Below are 16786 nucleotides of genomic sequence, written 5' to 3'. Positions count from 1 at the left end.
ATAGTTTATACCATACACTATATCTAGTTTTCATTTTCAATCGTGCTCTCAGGACTATGTTCTATATAACACTGTGTTCACCTACCCTTTTCACGGGCATTACATTTTGCGATAGGGGGTGGAGGGTCAGGGGGTGTTTCTGCCAAGTGAGCCCGGAGTCACAGTCACAAACGTCCTCTTCTTCCTGAATAAAAGTGAGATTATGCTGCATACTTGTTCATATTTTAAGTAGTTCGCACAGACACACGTTTTAAAAACAATAAAGTTCCTAATACCCGCCTTCTCTGAACAGTTAGCTTGCTGCCCCATCCCCCTCCTCCCTATTCTCTGTTGTGTGAATCCATGGACTAGCCTCCTCTCTCCTGCCATGCATGGTCCGATGTGCTGCCACTGCCCTCAATTTAGTATGATGTACCAGTCCACTCCTCCTGCCCTCCATTGCCCAATTCTATGTCCCATCATTGACCTCCTGCTTAAACTCTGTGCTTAGCTTGCTGCCCCTATTCTCCTCCCCCCCGCCCTCCGATGTCTTTGTGCATGCCCCTGCTCCATTCTTTTTGCCCACCATGTTCCATGGACCTGCCACTCCTATCTACTCTGAGTGTTCTGTTGAGCTGCCACTCCCCTCCCACCTGCCTAGCATTGTCAGATGACTGTAACCTGTCCCTGCCACCTCCACCCTGCCTGTCCACATGCCATGCCCCTATCCTCTTCCTCCTGTCCACATGGTCCATTGTACTGCCATACCCTTCTGCCCTCCCTGGTCTGTTGTGCTGCAACTGCTCCTCCTGCCTGCCCCGTGCGGTTTGTTGTGAGGCCCCTTCCCCTGAACTTTCTTGTCTGTGCACAGGTCCTGACCCTCCCTTCTATCCTCCATCGTCCTTTGTGCATGCCCCTGCACCCTCCTTCTTGCCCATCATAGCCATTGTGCTGCCACTAACCCTCCCACTTGCCATGCATGGTCTTCTGTGCTGCCATGGCCCCTCCCACCTTCCCTGTGTGGTCAGTTAGCTGCCCCTGACCCCCTCCCACCTTCCCTCCATGGTCTGTGTGTATGCCATCACAGTCTCACTGTTGCTGTTCATGGTGTGTCTTGCTTCTAGTGCCCATCCTGCCTGACCTCCATGGCTATCTTGCTGCTCCTGCCCTGCCCCCTTGCCCCCAGCCCTCTGTTTACATGTGCAGACCCCTACTCCCTCCCTCCTGGCTTGTCTGTTCCAGTGTAATGCCCCTGATCCGTCCCTCCTGCCCTTTATGGTCTGTTATGCTGCAGCTTTCTCTACTGTCTGTCCATTATGGTCAGCTAGCTACCATTGCCTCTTGCCCCTCTGTTCTCTGTTGTCCATGTGCATGGTCCTGTCCCCTCCCTCTTGCTTTCTATGGATTGTTGTGCTGCACTCCCGTCCCGCATGCCCTGTGTGGTGTATTGTGCTGCTGCAAACCCTGATGCCTGCCCTGCAGGGCCAGTTTGGTGCACCTCTCCATGTCCCTCCTGTCCTCTGTTATCCAGGTCCATGTCCCTACCCCATTTCCTTCCATGATCCAATGTACCATACTTGCGAACATTTTGAACTTGGTAAGAGGGAGATTTTGAAAAAAAACTGGGGTATTGATTTTCCCCTTTGAGTTACATTGAAAAAGAGGAGATTGTAGACAGGAGACAGATCAAATAAAGCCCATTTGAGCTTAAAAACATTGACGTTTCCTGGCTGAATCGGGTCTGTTGGCATGTATGGTTGTACTACCATTGCCTCTTCCTTCTGCCCACAATGGTCTATTACATTGCCACAGCCTCTCTTGCAAGTCCTGTATTGTTGGTTTGTTGCCCCTGCCCCCCTTTCCACTGCCCTCCATAGTCTGTTGTGCTGCCACGGCCCTTCCTGCCTGCTCAGTGTGGTTAAATTGTTGCCTTTGCAGCCTCCTACCTGCCTTCAATTTTCAGAGTCCGTGCCCCTGGCCTCTGCCTCTCAACAGTATCCTAATGAACAACTAGATTGCTAACATTCTATATTTATTACAAAAGTGTGGAACGCCTGACGTCATCTTGATGTAATCAAAACTGTAATACCTAGAGCATTTCCTTTAGAAATTACATATATGAGAGGGTCTTATTGGCATCAAAATTATGGTTAGTGCTCTAAAAGACTAAAATAAGGACATATTTTCTGAGTTTTCAAATAGCGACAAAGCACTTTTAAATTATTTGTTATCTTTATGTTTTTTTTATCCAGTTGACCGCTTGATTAAATGTTGCACTTAGGGGAGAGGATGTGGTGTTACTTCCAGAACTGCAGACTTTGCAACTGGGGACCAGGTTGGAGTTTCTGCTTCAGCTCGACATTCTGTGATTCTGGTCAAATCACTTAGTCTCCCCATGTCTACAACCAAAATGAATTTGTTCTTGTGTGATGTAACCAATGCTCATGTAAAGCACTCCAATACCTGGCAAGTCTGCACTATATAACACTGCAAAAACACAAAATAATAAGTGTTTTGCACACTTCTGTCATTGGGCTATATTTGGGCTACATCTGGGTGATTTTGGGCTACATTTGGGCTCTTTTGTCTCCGGTGGCCATTTTGGGAGATTTATTTGTTATGAAGTTTCCTAATTTCCTCATGTACTGCAGTCTCCTCAGTAGGAAATGCTTTCAGTTTTTTACTTTGATTCCATCATGAAGGTATTCAGATATGTCACACATTTGCCATAAATTCTGAATGTTAGCACTCTAGTTGCTCATTAGATCACTGTAGTAAAACTACTGTTCACCATGGAAGTCTGCTCATGGTATTAAAAGTGCATGTTTCAGTCTGCATGTCAGAATTTTTTAATGAAATAGAAGAGGATTTGAGAAGTCACTCAAAATGTGCCCTCATTTTCTTTCTTCAGCATTAATCATAATTTCTATGGCAAAATGAACCCCCTCATTGTGTTCCTTTTTAAATTAAATGTTTTAAGTGTTACCAGTTTATTCCAATCAAGATGGCTTCAGGTGTGCCATACTTTTGTCATAATGAAGACAGTAAGCGCTCTAGTTGTTTTTAAGAACACTCTGGGACATTCTATCATTGGGCTATACTTGGGCTACATCTGGGTGATATTTGGGCTACATTTGGGCTCTTTTGTCTCTGGTGGCCATCTTGGAAGACTTATTTGTTATGAAGTTTCCTAATTTCCTCATTTACTGCAGTCTCCTCAGTAGGAAATACTTTCAGTTTTTTACTTTGATTCCATCAAGAAGGCATTCAGATGTGTCACAAATTTGCCATAAATTCAGAATGTTAGCACTCTTTTTACTCATTAGATCACTGTAGTAAAGCTACTGCTCACCAGGGAAAACTGCTGGTGGTATTGAAAGTGCATGTTTCAGTCTGCATGTCAGAATTGTTTAATGAAATAGAAGAGGATTTGAGAAGTTACTCAAAATGTGCCCTAACTTTTCTTTCTGCAGCACTAATCATACTTTTTATGGAAAAATGAACCCCCTCATTTTGTTCCTCTTTAAATTAAATGTTTTAAGAGTTACCACTTTAATCCAAGCAAGATGGCTTCAGGTGTGCCATACGTTTATCATAAGTAGGACTGTTAGCGCTCTAGTTGTTGTTTGGAACACTCTGGGAAGCTGCAGTAGAACACAAAGGAATCAACTGACAGTCTCTGCCCTTGTTGGATGTACATGTTTTACTGAGAATGTCAGACTTCATTCTCACATGACTGAGAAAGATAATGTGAATTTACAGAAAATATGCTCTCAGTTTAGCTTATAGATCACCTTCCAAACCTCTGTGGGAAAAGCAAGAGAAAATATTTTTCTCTCAATCATGATATCCCAGCAGAAGGCTTTTTCACATGGTGAAATCACCTTAGAACATACCACAATTCCTAAAATGAGTATGGTACCATCAACAAATGATTTATAATGTAACTAAAGTCTTAAAACCTTCTATTAACTGCAATGCTTTTTAATGAGGTGCTATCATGTAGATTGGTCCCGAGATGGCTGCCAACACTTCTTGGATGAAGTGCTGACAGCCAATCAGATCTCAGGATGAGATGTGTGGTTAGGCTCCGCCCACATATATATATGATTTTACTTTTGATTTTCTCAGGAACTACTGAACAGATTGACACCAGACCTGCAAAAGGCACTTCTCTGACCTGAGGACTACCTCTCTGCCAAATTTCAAGTAATTCTGTTCAGCCGTTCGGGCTGTACCTTGGACTAAAGGTCCCTATGGAAAAATGCATGGGGAAAACGTGTTTTGGGACCCCCCTTTTTTCTCAGCCCCCGCTTGACGAATCACCCCGAGACTTTCAGGGTAGGAGCGGAGCAGAGCGTCCCACCTATTTTGAAAATTTTGCGAGGATTCGTCAACCGGCGCCAAAGTTATTCCAAATAGAATGTTGCGGATTTCCTATGGAAACACGGTCCTAACTATAACTATCTACTGGCGACCGCCAGTAGATAATATATATATATATATATATATATATATATATTTTATTACTCGCTTCCAACTTCTGCTCAGACTAGACAAACGAGCAAGGACCCAAGTAGGTGCAAGATGATTTCTTTATTGCCAAGTTAGTCCGCCATGACGCGTTTCGGCCGTACCTCGGCCTTGATCACATGACACAGCTCAGACCGTGTTTCCCCAATTTAAAGTGCTGGTGCATACTTTGCAGTAATCAACATAGACAATATACTACATTATTGTACACATCTCATTCGCATTATATAACTGACGAAAAAATATATAAAAACAATGTAAAATACAATTATTTGTGTATCGTTAAATGAAACATATTTACATTATCCTCATATAGGGACCAGTATTGTTTAAATATGTTTGCATAATCTGTATCTTGGCATGGGCAAGCCATTATATGGGGGGCGGGGAGGTGTGTGTGTGTGTGTGTGTAAAAATATATCTGTGTGTGTATATATTTCTATATATCCACATATATGACACAGTGGATGTTGCCACTGTTTAGTTCTGGTTAGGTCAGTTTCTATAGAAAACAGACATTTTTAGCAAGGGTCAAGAAAAAGAGAGTTGCCAAAAGTATGATTTCCCATGTTAATGGCATAGGGAAGTTTGCTCTCAAATACAGAAAAAACTGCTGAAACAAACTGCACCAAATTTGGTGAAAGCTTAGAACTTTAGTCAGAAAGCGTGCTTTTGTTATCCTTCATCCATTTTTGAGAAATTAGCGTTTAAGAAGGTGCTCGGGTGGGCATGAGGGGGATAAATCTGTTTAAAGATTAGAGATATGGGTAACGTTGTTGTCCAGATATGCTCTGATTGGCCAACTCAAAGTGTATGGGCAGATTCTGTTTGGCTGTCCACAGAGTGGCTCTTGCACTCAGGTGGAGTCATAATGCGATCTAGTTGCAAATTTAATGCAGCCTGCAAAGATGGAATAAACTAGTAAATAGCCACGTTCTCTGAATTTTAACACATTAAATATAGCCTATATCTAGGGTGGAAGTAAATTCCAAAGTAAGTCTTCCCAAACTCTGAAAGAGATGCCTCCCCATCTGGTGTATTTGAAGGGTAAGTATGCTTCTACCTGTGATATCAAGTACATTTATTGCCCTTTTCAGGGTTGTAAAGAAATGGATTGTACTTGGGAATGCCCAAGAATGTACATGTTTGTGGGCATTCTCAAACTTTCAAGGAAAACCACACGGTTGAAAGCTCACCATTCCTGGAGTGTGATATATTTCTGCAGAGATGTTCACGCATGTGGGGCAGGCCTCTGCCCCTGTAGATGGATATATAGGAGCCAGAAATTCCTTTGTAAAAGGCACAAAACTGCAAATCCAATAGTAAACATGCATTTGGAATCAACTTTACCTTTGTGAACAGTGTCCATTGTCTGTGAGCGGCAGTCACTTGATTTTTGTGCTAGCGCATCAACTCTATGCACTACTGCAGCCTCCTACAATCATGGGTTTCTCATTGAGTACCTCCGTAGGCAGCAGTGCAGATCCTTCTGGCAGTGTTTGGCTGATGTTGCTGTTACCAGAGCTGAGGAACAGAACAACATGTGGGGTATAGGGATGCCTTTAGTGGTGCTGGAGTCTTGAAGTAGATGTTCCAGCCTGATGTCAGTGTATTATGCAGTGTTAAGCCCCAATTGTGCATGATAGACATGCTATCAGGTACTTAGGTGTTTGATGTCTGGTAATGCAGGTGATGTATATGACTTTGTACTTCTACCATGTACAGTAAAACTCCTAATTGTCTTTTACTCGCAGACCAAAAGTGATCCGAATAGTACATGTGATGAGGCCAACCTGGTTCAAGATGTGCTGGACTTGTTCTTTGCAGGCTCAGAAACAACTGCCCTAACTCTCCTCTGGGCCTTGCTTTATATGGTAAAATATCCCGATATACAAGGTGAGCTTGTGAGTAAAGGAAATTCAAGTACAGCAATATGCATAATCTTTTAATTGTATAAACGCAAAAAAATAACTCTATGATGGCAGATTCGAGGTGGAGAGGAGTAAAGATATTGATCCTCATATTGGTTATGTACCGACATGGTAAAGTAATAGAATAATAATATTTCACCCCAAAAATATTACTGTTAGAAACATGTTGGTAGGTCTATACACCCAATGTGCAAGTATGTAATTTTTCTATGAGTAACAAAATAAAGTCAGAACGCCTTTGTATCCTGACCAATGAAAGAACCTTTGGGGCGCTGGGTGCTGTTGCTAGAGAGTCAGAAAGTGCAATTCTGCTGCTGAAGTTTTGCAAAGGGGACAAACTTGGCAACTTCATCTTGATCAGCTTCATGAGGGCCTTGATCTTCTCAACCTCCTCCGTATTTATCAATTTGAGTTTGACCCTGACCATGCTATTGAGGCTTCCACATCCAGGTATTAAATAACATTGAGTCATTTACTGATTACAGAGAACCATGTATCTTGGTGCTACTTGAGGGCTCTACTGCCTTTGATATTGATGATCGTTGAGTCTTACTTAAAGCTCTCTAGTTACACGTGAGAACTAATAGCTCCACCTTAAACTGGTTCACCTCATAAGCCTGTGGCCAAAAAGAATAGAATTTGAACTGATTAAATTATCCAGCTCTAAATCGATTCCTATTTTCGGCAAATTCCACGGGGATCAATGCTTAATCCCATAACATGATACTTAACCTGCACCTGGAGGCACTGGAAATACTTTGCAGACAATATAGGACTGCTATCCCCCCAGTAAGCTTAGGATTCCCCACTGTACTTTCCAGTGTCATTGACCAACCGCATCATTAACGCATATTCACCCTAAATGTCATTCAAACCTGGGGGTGTCTAGTTTATCAGGAACCAACAACTCAAACTAACTTCAAGTGAGTTGACTTCATAAATAGAGGAACACGGAATCTTCTCATCCAAGAGTGACTCTACAATGTTAACTTAAATAGCTCTTTCCCATCTGCCATTCCCCATTAAATTCCCTTAAGTCTTAGTGACCACTCTCAATTCTTAGGGACTGTACCCCAAAAAACCCTGATCTATGGTCAAGGCCCTCATCTTATTACACATCAACTAATTCAATGCACTGCTCAATGTCCTGCTGTAGCCGTGATTGACAACAATCAAACCTATTCTTCAGGCAGAGTCTTCACTAGCAAAGGAACTTTGGGCACATTTTGTGTACCAAAATGTACTTGCATTGGCCTTCTCTTCCTGCCAGAATCCACTTCAAAGACCTATCTATATGACTCTACCTAGCTTCTAAACACAAAGCAGTGTGTCCAATTGCAACCACATTACTAAGGGTACATCCCTGGCTAGGTTGGTTCTCAAACAATGCACAAGCCAATAGACCAGGTCTTTGTATTTATCAAGTCTCTTGAAAACCCACCACTAGCGCCTCAACCTACCTCCTTCAGTGATGCAATGCAGGAAAAGTCCCAAACTATGTCCTTGTAACTATCCTCTTGCAATCCTAGTCTGTATCCTTTCCTCACCTCACCTGCCCATCTATCTAGCCTCCCATGTTTGCTGTGTGTGGTTTAGATATGTACAGCATTCTCTACTTAACTATGATGGTATGTTTGTGGTCAACAAAAACCTCTAGTAAACAAGAAAATTGTATTAACTGCGTGGGTGCTCATGACGAGCCCAGCTCGTCATGAGGCACAGTGGAGCAACGCAGCGCCGCGCTCGCCCCCCCCCCTCCCCCCGCTGTGGGGGTATTACCCCCGCGGCGAAGGGGTTAATGTGTCCCATATAACTGCTAGATGTCAGACTGTGTGCTGGATGGGTGTGCACATTCCATGGCTAAAACCATGCCAATATCCATATCTTTTTGAGGATAAATGCACAGTTCAGTCATGTTGATGCTAGGTCATGCACATCTTTAGATGTCCATACACAAAGGACTGTAATTTATCAACTATATTTCCTACCTCTGCATAGTTCAGAGCTATTGAATAAAACATATGCTTGCACAACTCTTTTGGAAATTTTCCACAATACTTGTAAAATTAACTTCTCACCGAAAATTACAGTGTGCGTGTAGGCTTCAGTTATTCACATACAGTGCGCATAACTGTACTTGTTAAAAAAGTACTAGGATGTATTAATGTAAAAGCACCTCTTAAAAGTGAAAAAGCATTGTACAGGTTTATAAAGTAATATTAAGGGCCTGATTTTCGCATAAGCTTTCACAGTGCTGCATCTTGCCACTACAAATAAATTCAAAGGGTTATGTCCGTTAACCATAGAAGGGTGAAAGATGTAATCAACTTGTGGGTATTTGAAAGCATGACCTTCAGTGTAGGCAAATAAGAGCAGATGGAGCATTAACCTGCTGAGCAGTTGTAACTTGACAAAATAGATTGAAACCAAAGCTCATCTTGCCAAACTATGGGCCTCATTACGATGAGGCTCCGACTGCCATTACTGCAGGATGGAGACCGCCCGACACGTAGTCGGCAGTTTCACCCCACATATTACGATGCAACTGCTGTGGAGGCTTTCGGACGGACACATGTCGTTTACTTTTGCGGCTTGTTTGATGGCCCGGAAAAGGGCCACAGCACAAGCTGCAGTACTAAAAGGCATGTGTGCAAACATCCATGCACAGTGTGCCAGGCACCACATGGTGCCTGGCACACGGTGCCTGGGTGTTTGGGGGGGCACCTCATGTGTCCCCCTCACCACATAGCAGAGCCTCATGGGGACGGGGGCCTGCTAGGGGCCCCCCAAGTTCCTTTCTGACAGCCTTTCAATGGCAGTGGGACCGCCATGAAAACCCAGCTGAAATGGACATCATAATTCTTATGGCGGTGCCTGGCAGTCTTTAGTTGACCTTTTGAGCTGAGAACACTGGTCGATACCCAACATGCATCTGCTTGCTTAGCACACTTAAGGCATATTTAGTGCCTCATTTAGAGCTTGGATGAGCTGGAGCACAGCTGTAAATCAGCTGTGCCACCGCCCCACCAAACACTTGGTTCCTCTGCTCTATTTTGAGCATTGTGTTCACACTTGCAGAGCTATTGCGGTCGCTGCCAGCGTAGACCTCTGACGTGGAGGCTGGTTCCCCAAAGGTTCTCTTGTCACAGTGATAGTTGTCCCCAGGATTTGCAGTGGGTTGAATAAACTTGGGGGAGGGGAGTCTCTCTAAGGGGAATAACCCATGTAAAAGGGGTGTGGGTTAAACATGTAAGATACAACTTTGCTGCCTGAATTGTATTTTGCAGACTCTTTCTGTTATTGCATCCAGCTATATAATAGGACAACTGTCATGTACTTAAAACAAGCCCGGACTATTGGTTTTATCAATGGTTGTTAGCTGCAAAAAAAATAATGAGTAACAATGACTTTGTGTGGTAAATAATGGTGAAAATGCTTACATTCTGTAATTATGATAAAGTGAAATAACTATACCACTCCATTAGAAACTTTAAATAAAATTATTCGTAAAATGCTTACTTTTATTTAGAGGGGGCTTGAAAAAAATGTCTAGTGGCTGCTAAACCTGGACTGCCCATACAACAGCTTTATCACTGCAGACCTGTTAACTGTAGAGCCTGAGCCTACACTCTGCCCTCTCCCCTCCTGCTCGCTGCAGATCCCTACAGCGGGCTCTGCCCCTCACCCGTCCTGCCCGCTGCGGATCCCCACAGTGTGCTCTGCCCTTCCACCCTCCAGCCCCACTGCAGATCCATACAGCATCCTCTGCCCTTCACCCCTCCTGCCCTGCTGTAAATCCCGACAGTGTGCTCTGCCCCTCACCCTCCTGTCTGCTGCAGATTCTTGCGGTGCTTTGCCCTTCACCCCTCATGCCCTGCTGCAGATCCTCACAGCACGCTCCACGCTTCACGCCCCACTGCAGATCCCCACAATACGCTCCATCCTTAACCTGCACCACTGAAAATCCCTTTGGCGCGCTCTGCTATTCACCCCTCCTGCCCCGCTGAAGACTCCCTCAGCACGCTCTGCCTCTCACTGCCCACTGCGGTTCACCACGGTGCACTCTGCCCTTCACCCGTCCTGCCTCGCTGAGGATCCCCACAGCGTGCTCTGCCCTTCAACCCTCCTGCCTTGCAGCAGAACCCTATGGGCGCACTCTGCCATTCATCCCTCATGCCCGCTGCAGATCCCTAAGGCGCGCTCTGCCCTTCACCACTCTGCCCTTCACCCCTGCTGCAGATCACCAGGGTGTGCATTTCCAGGTCACTAGCAGGTGACCATATCTTCTGATTAGCTCCTTCGTGACAACTGCATAACAAAGGGGTCTATCAAGGGTAACATCAAAGGCTGGTGATGGCTGGTAGTGCCCCATGAGAGATTATTTTTTTTCAAGCCCAGGGTGAGGGCAAAAATGAAGAGCCCGATAGTGACCTGCCTCTGCACCTGTTTTTATAGAACTACCATAGCTTAGCATCAGCCGGACCGGGCCAACTTAAAGCCTTGGTTGTCCCACCTTTTTACAGCAAGACCACGGTCTCTTGTTCTCCCTGTCCAAGTTCTTTGAGCAAGGCATGACTCGCAATGGAAAAGGTAGAACGGACCCCTCATACAGGCATGCTGAACGCTCACTGCACCATCGGGCCATTTACTTTCTGGATTGCGTTTTTATCTCAATACAAAAAGATTTTTGAGTCTTTAAACACAGTGCCTGCTTCGCAAACTTCGAGTCTTGTGATGGAAACCTCCACACTATCCCTCCCTTTAGAGCACAGTGATCACTGCCAGGTAGGTGGGAATCTCTCAAAAGAGCATACGGTCCTTCACCAATGTGAAGAGACCATTGCCTCTGCTACCCTGGCAGGCTGGTGAACCATCAACAGGTCCAGATACACCTTATTTATTAAATCTAAACATCTCACTTGTTGGTTAACTTTGATACCAGAAAATCAGATGTAATTCGTGCTAATGAGGTTTTATTTGTTTGGGGTAGTAATACTCAAGGTTTCTTCAACTGAATCTACCCAGCAGATTGTACTGCCCAAAAAGTCTACAGTCCTGATATTAAAACTCTATCAAGTTTTCACAGGGTTTTAATTGCCCTTTTTCTAGACACTTTTCAAGAGTGACAGGAAGAATCTGCTCCTATTTAGGAGTTACAAAGGTTGTGAATCACACTGGTCTGGATCCTTTCAACGTGATGGTAAAGGAGAGGGGAGAATGGCTAGTCTCTCATGCCTCTTCCACTAGTAACTATTGTGCATCTCTCCCCAGAGAAAGTCCAAAGGGAGCTTGATGATGTCCTTCAACCTGCTGAACCCATCCAATTTGAACACCGGATGAAACTGCCGTACACCAATGCTGTGATCCATGAGATACTGCGCTATAGCTGTGTTGTCCCTCTCGCCCTACCACGTCATTGTGTGAAGGACACCACTATCCAGGGCTTCCATCTTGAAAAGGTAATGACGTTTGTCCTTGAGATGTCTGGTAGGTTACTTCCCCTTCACTCAGTCATGCCTTTGCCCTGCATATTTTATTAACGTTTTGATGACAGATAATTCATTCAAAACAGTAGGGTGCTATGGTACTTCAGATTTATGGAGGAGCTGCTAAATTCTGACGGCAGTATATCTGTGTGTAAGAAAATGCTTCTTTTTGCATGATCACCCCCCCCCCCATTTATTTTGGAATTATACTGTTGGTTGCCTGCCACTTAGACTAGAGTGCATGTGCTCTAACCCATAACAAATTGTTGAATTGGTTAAAAACCTGATTGGCACATTTCACTTACATATATGTACCTAGTATATGGAACCTGTGTACCCAGTGCCTGAAAGTTAAATGTCACTAGTGGACTGCAGCAGTTATTCTGCAACCACTAAATTAACCATCTGCAAAATGACTCTACGCCTGCCACACGAGCCTAGCTGGGTAGTTCTAAAACTGCCATGTCAACATTTTGAAATCACCCCTTTTAACAGGTCTAAACCTTCCTTTTAAATAGTAGCAAATCCCCCTTAACGAAGTCCTTACCAGCCTGTAGGACATATGTATTGAATGTTTTTACATATACTTACAGGGAAAAAGGACCCAACCCTGTTTTTCACTGTAGCAAGGCTGGCTGTGCTATAGAAAACACTGGGTTACTTTATTACACTGAATAAGGCTAGCACAGAAAATACTGCAAACATTCATTTTTATAGTTGAACAAAATCCAGCTCAATACCAACGATGAATTGTGTCTATTTCATAAATAGTGACTTTTAAACATCACTATTTCTCTGCCTTAAGCCTTTGGTTGCCTTTTCAGAGTTAATCGCCAACTTTCACCTGGCAGCCTGCTGGCCCCCGGCAAGGAGGTGGGAATGGCTCCCAAGAAAGGGAACAAAACAGCCTTGGGTGGGAACAGGTGTGTCTTTCTCCTGACAGGATGGTCTAGGGGTTGGGCACTCCAACTGCATAAGGTTCAAAGGGGCATCCCATTTCACAGGCAGATGTAACTCACAACTAGACCTTCCCTTCCCATTGCCCAGGTAGTCAGGATGGCACCAATCCAAGGGGAAACGTATTTCAGAACCAGTTTGCAGGACGTTTCTCATGTCCCTAAGTACACTCCATGGGTGTGCACAGAGTACTGCCCAGAGGAAGAAAGGTTCTTCCATACTGGAGTTTAGCAGAACAGTGCACTGTGAGATTGTTGTCAGAGTGGGTAGGGTTACCCCTAAGAACTATTGGCCAGGGAGTTTCCCCCACCCACAAGCTAGTGCCAGGCATAGATGTGGTACCCCTGGATACCTTCTTCAGGACACATCTGAACCTTTGGGTAAGCCTGTTTGTTCGGAACTATAACTACCCCAAGGGTTAAGATAAGGTTTAAATTATTGGGACCTAACGAGATATGCCATGAAATTGCGACATTATTACTTGGTGAGGAGTCACACCCCCTCCAAATAGTATCCCACATTCCCACACTGTGTTTATTCCTTCACCACATGAATACTATGTTTTATAAAGACAGGATCAACAATAGATTCAAGAAAGTTTATTTGATATGTAGTAACAACACCTGGCTGGTAATGGCATCCCATCCAACTGAAACACTTACTTCAATTTACTCAGGATTCCAGAAGCCAGACCCCTGTTGCCAGGAAACCACCATAACAATATTAACACTAGTGCTTAACACTATGGTGGAGGATTTAGTACTACCTTCAGAAGCTGGAAGATTCGCCAACTCTAAATCAGGCTCTGTTAAACCTGTCAGCCTTAGGGTGGCCTTCCCCCAAACCTTTTGCCTACGTACCTCCATTTTTTCTGCTGATATTCGTTTTTGTTGGCTTAGGACTCTGTGCACTTTACCAGTGCTAACCAGTGCTAACATGCTTGTGCTCACTCCCCTAAACATGGTTAAATTGGTTTATACCTAACTAGCTTATTTAATTTACTTATAAGTCCCTTGTAGAGTGGTATACCATATACCCAGGGCCTGTAAATTAAATGCTACTAGTGGGCCTGCAGAACTTAATGTGCTGCCCACTTAAGTAGCCCAGTAAAACATGTCCCAGGTCAGAAATTACAGCCTGAATGCAGTTTTAAACTGCCCATTCGACTTGGCAATATAACCTCCTTGCAAGCATTAAACTCCCCTTTTATTGGATATAAGTCATCCCTAAGATAAGCCCTAGGTAGTAATAGGTCAGGGTGCATTGTATTTAAAAAGTTGGACGTGTGCATTCAAGTTTTACATGTCCTGGTAGTAATAAACTCCTAAATTCATTTTTCACCACTGCGAGTCCTACCTGTCGCCTAGGATACCATTAGGTTGCCTTATTACATTTAGTAAGCGTCAACTTTTGATTTGGACCAGGTAAGCATTTCATGTTTGGAATCTATGAAACTGAAATGAAAAATTCTCCATAATGGTCTTGTCGGATTTTAAACTACAATTTTGAAAATGGCACTTTTAAGAAAGTTGGCAATTTCCTGCCCTTAGCCTTTTAGTGCCTGCAGTCTGCCTTAGGTTGCATGACTGGGTGTAACTGACAGACTTTATGAATTCCTCCCAGTCAGTTACATAATAGAGAGATTACGTATGCCTAAACGGGCCATGTGCTGGTAGGACTGGGATGTGGTGTTGAGCATGGCCCCATTTGCAACTGAATAGACTGTGCTCTCTCTTCACACAAAAGGGTTGTCACCTTCACATCTCTCCAGACAACTTTGAGCTAGGGCAGAGTAGTCAGGAAATTCTAAGCACTTCAAAGAGAAACCTCTAGAAGCTTCACCTAATTTCAAAGAAGGCACCAGGTATAAAAATAAGGCCTTCAGACCAAATCTTCAATTTATTTTCTTGACCTGCACTAGGACTCGCAGAGGTCTGCCTGCTGCTGTGGCCTGATGTGTGCTCCCCAAGACTGACTGTTTTGCGGCACCTGGAAGGGCTACTTTACTGCCTGGAGTGTGCCTTGAACCCTCAGAGGCCAGCCGTGTTGTTTGAGCCCTGCATCTTCACCTGAACCCAGGACTACCAGCGCGACTCCAAGGGCTAGTTTGCTGGCCTCCTGTTCAGAACAACAGGGACATAAAAAGCTTCCACACCTGGACCTAGCTTGAGTGAATCCTGAACCCCCAGGTGATGTCTGACTAGTCCTGGACCTTTGATTGTGGTGCTAAATGTGGCCAGATAGCCAAAATCCAACATTTGGGACTTGGAACAAGTTTGACTAAAAACTGCTCTGAGATTCACGGGAAGACCAGGCTTAACCTGGTCGTCAAACCGTCCATGGTGCATCGCGGGTCAGTCTGACTTCGCAGCTGCGTTCTTCTCTACAGGAGCAAATCCTGTTCAGTGGTCCTTCGCCGAAGGGGTATTCAAGCTTCTGGAAATGTTTATGGCTACATCCTCCTGCCTCATCCCGCTGAAGATTTCCAACCTCCGAAAAGTGAATAAGTGGGAATGTAGAAATTTTCACCACAACATTGTCCAGCAACTCTCTGATGATGAAGCCTTCTACTCGGACAGCACCTGCAGCTTTGCCCCGCTGAACTTTAACTTCTCAGAACAGTTTTCTTGAAAATTCTTCAAAGTTCGAAGGTAAGCGGTGACCAGGCCCAATCTACTTCTTGTATCTGAACCGTGCTCCATCGTAGTCGGCCATATTTTTCAACTTTGAATTGAATTGATTGACGCTGTCTCATACAACTAGATGTTTGCGGTTGGCGCTTTGACCTTCTAGGCACTAGTTTTAACTAAAAACTTTAAAAATTCAGAATTAATTTTTGGGTGTCAAATCATTTATTGAAATGTACTAAATTGGTGTGGGATTTCTCCTGTGTTGTGCTTTCATTTTTTACTGTTTGTGTGCTTTACACATTGCCTCTAAGTTTTGCTTGTCTGCTTTCTATGCCAAGCTACCTATGGTTTAGCACAGGTTAATTTAGTGCAGTCCTAATAGTACTCTGTCATGCAGGACCTACGCTGTTTACGGATAACATATACTGTGGGTCTGGTGGCAGACTGACTCCGTGCACCCCGGTCGCATATGTTAGCCTATGGTTTGCATTAGCTAGCTCGCAGTGCCACTAGAATCTCCTGCTATCAGAGAGATTAGTTACTGGCAACCTCAGAACACAATAACCTCAGACTCGTGGAAACAATATACTACTTTTCACCCAGTCACTCGTGCTTGCTTGTTTTGCTCTCGGAGAGATACAGAGAAGAAACAGTTGAGCGTTTTTACAACAAGAATTTATTGTACCGTAGTTCTTCTCATGTAGAATAAGTGTGCTGTTACAACTGTAACACAATAGCAGAGATATAGAACCAGCAGTACAGTGAATAAAAAGGAATAGTATTGTTCTACCATTTTGCAATAGTAATGAACATATACATGAATAAGAAATGCATTAATAAAAATAAAGTGCGTACTCCTAAGATGCCTAACTAGATGTACCTAAGTGTACCTAGCATGTGAGTAGGTGCTACAGAGCCTAAGCCTAAGGGCATATGAGCCAAGAATCCCGCTAGGATTGAGTCAAACCCCCTTACCTGAATACTGAGAGTGTGGAACTTCGTCCTGGACTTGAGCTGGACACCCCGCAAGGGATCGTCAGACCACTGTCAACTGGAGCGATGGCATGGCAGAACTGCAGCGTCTCTGGTCAGTGTGTCATTCTTGAAGTCTTGGTTCCCTCCTGCCTTCTGGTAGCAAGAGCTGCTGTATTTATACAGTCTATGTACATGTGTTACCCATTGTTCAGTATGAGGATGACGTTGGGGATTAAACATGGTGCGTCGATGGGAGAGGTGAAGTATGCCTCCTGGAGTGTGTACTCATCAATTA

The 16786-nt window shown here is 44.1% G+C and overlaps 1 protein-coding gene across 3 annotated transcripts in view; it reads left to right on the top strand.

Moving 5' to 3' along the window:
• Window positions 1-16786, top strand: part of LOC146786202 (cytochrome P450 2J2-like) — a 626890-nt gene that overhangs the window by 553649 nt on the left and 56455 nt on the right. For all 3 annotated transcript variants that reach the window (XM_085635777.1, XM_085635778.1, XM_085635779.1), the window contains exons 6-7: window positions 6267-6408; window positions 11715-11902. In XM_085635777.1, coding sequence (XP_085491903.1) covers window positions 6267-6408; window positions 11715-11902 — 330 coding nt within the window. The remainder of the gene's footprint in view (window positions 1-6266; window positions 6409-11714; window positions 11903-16786) is intronic.

This window comes from Triturus cristatus, chromosome 11 (assembly GCF_964204655.1).
Source record: "Triturus cristatus chromosome 11, aTriCri1.1, whole genome shotgun sequence".
Lineage (NCBI taxonomy): Eukaryota > Metazoa > Chordata > Amphibia > Caudata > Salamandridae > Triturus > Triturus cristatus.
This window is presented reverse-complemented; position numbering and strand designations above follow the sequence as displayed.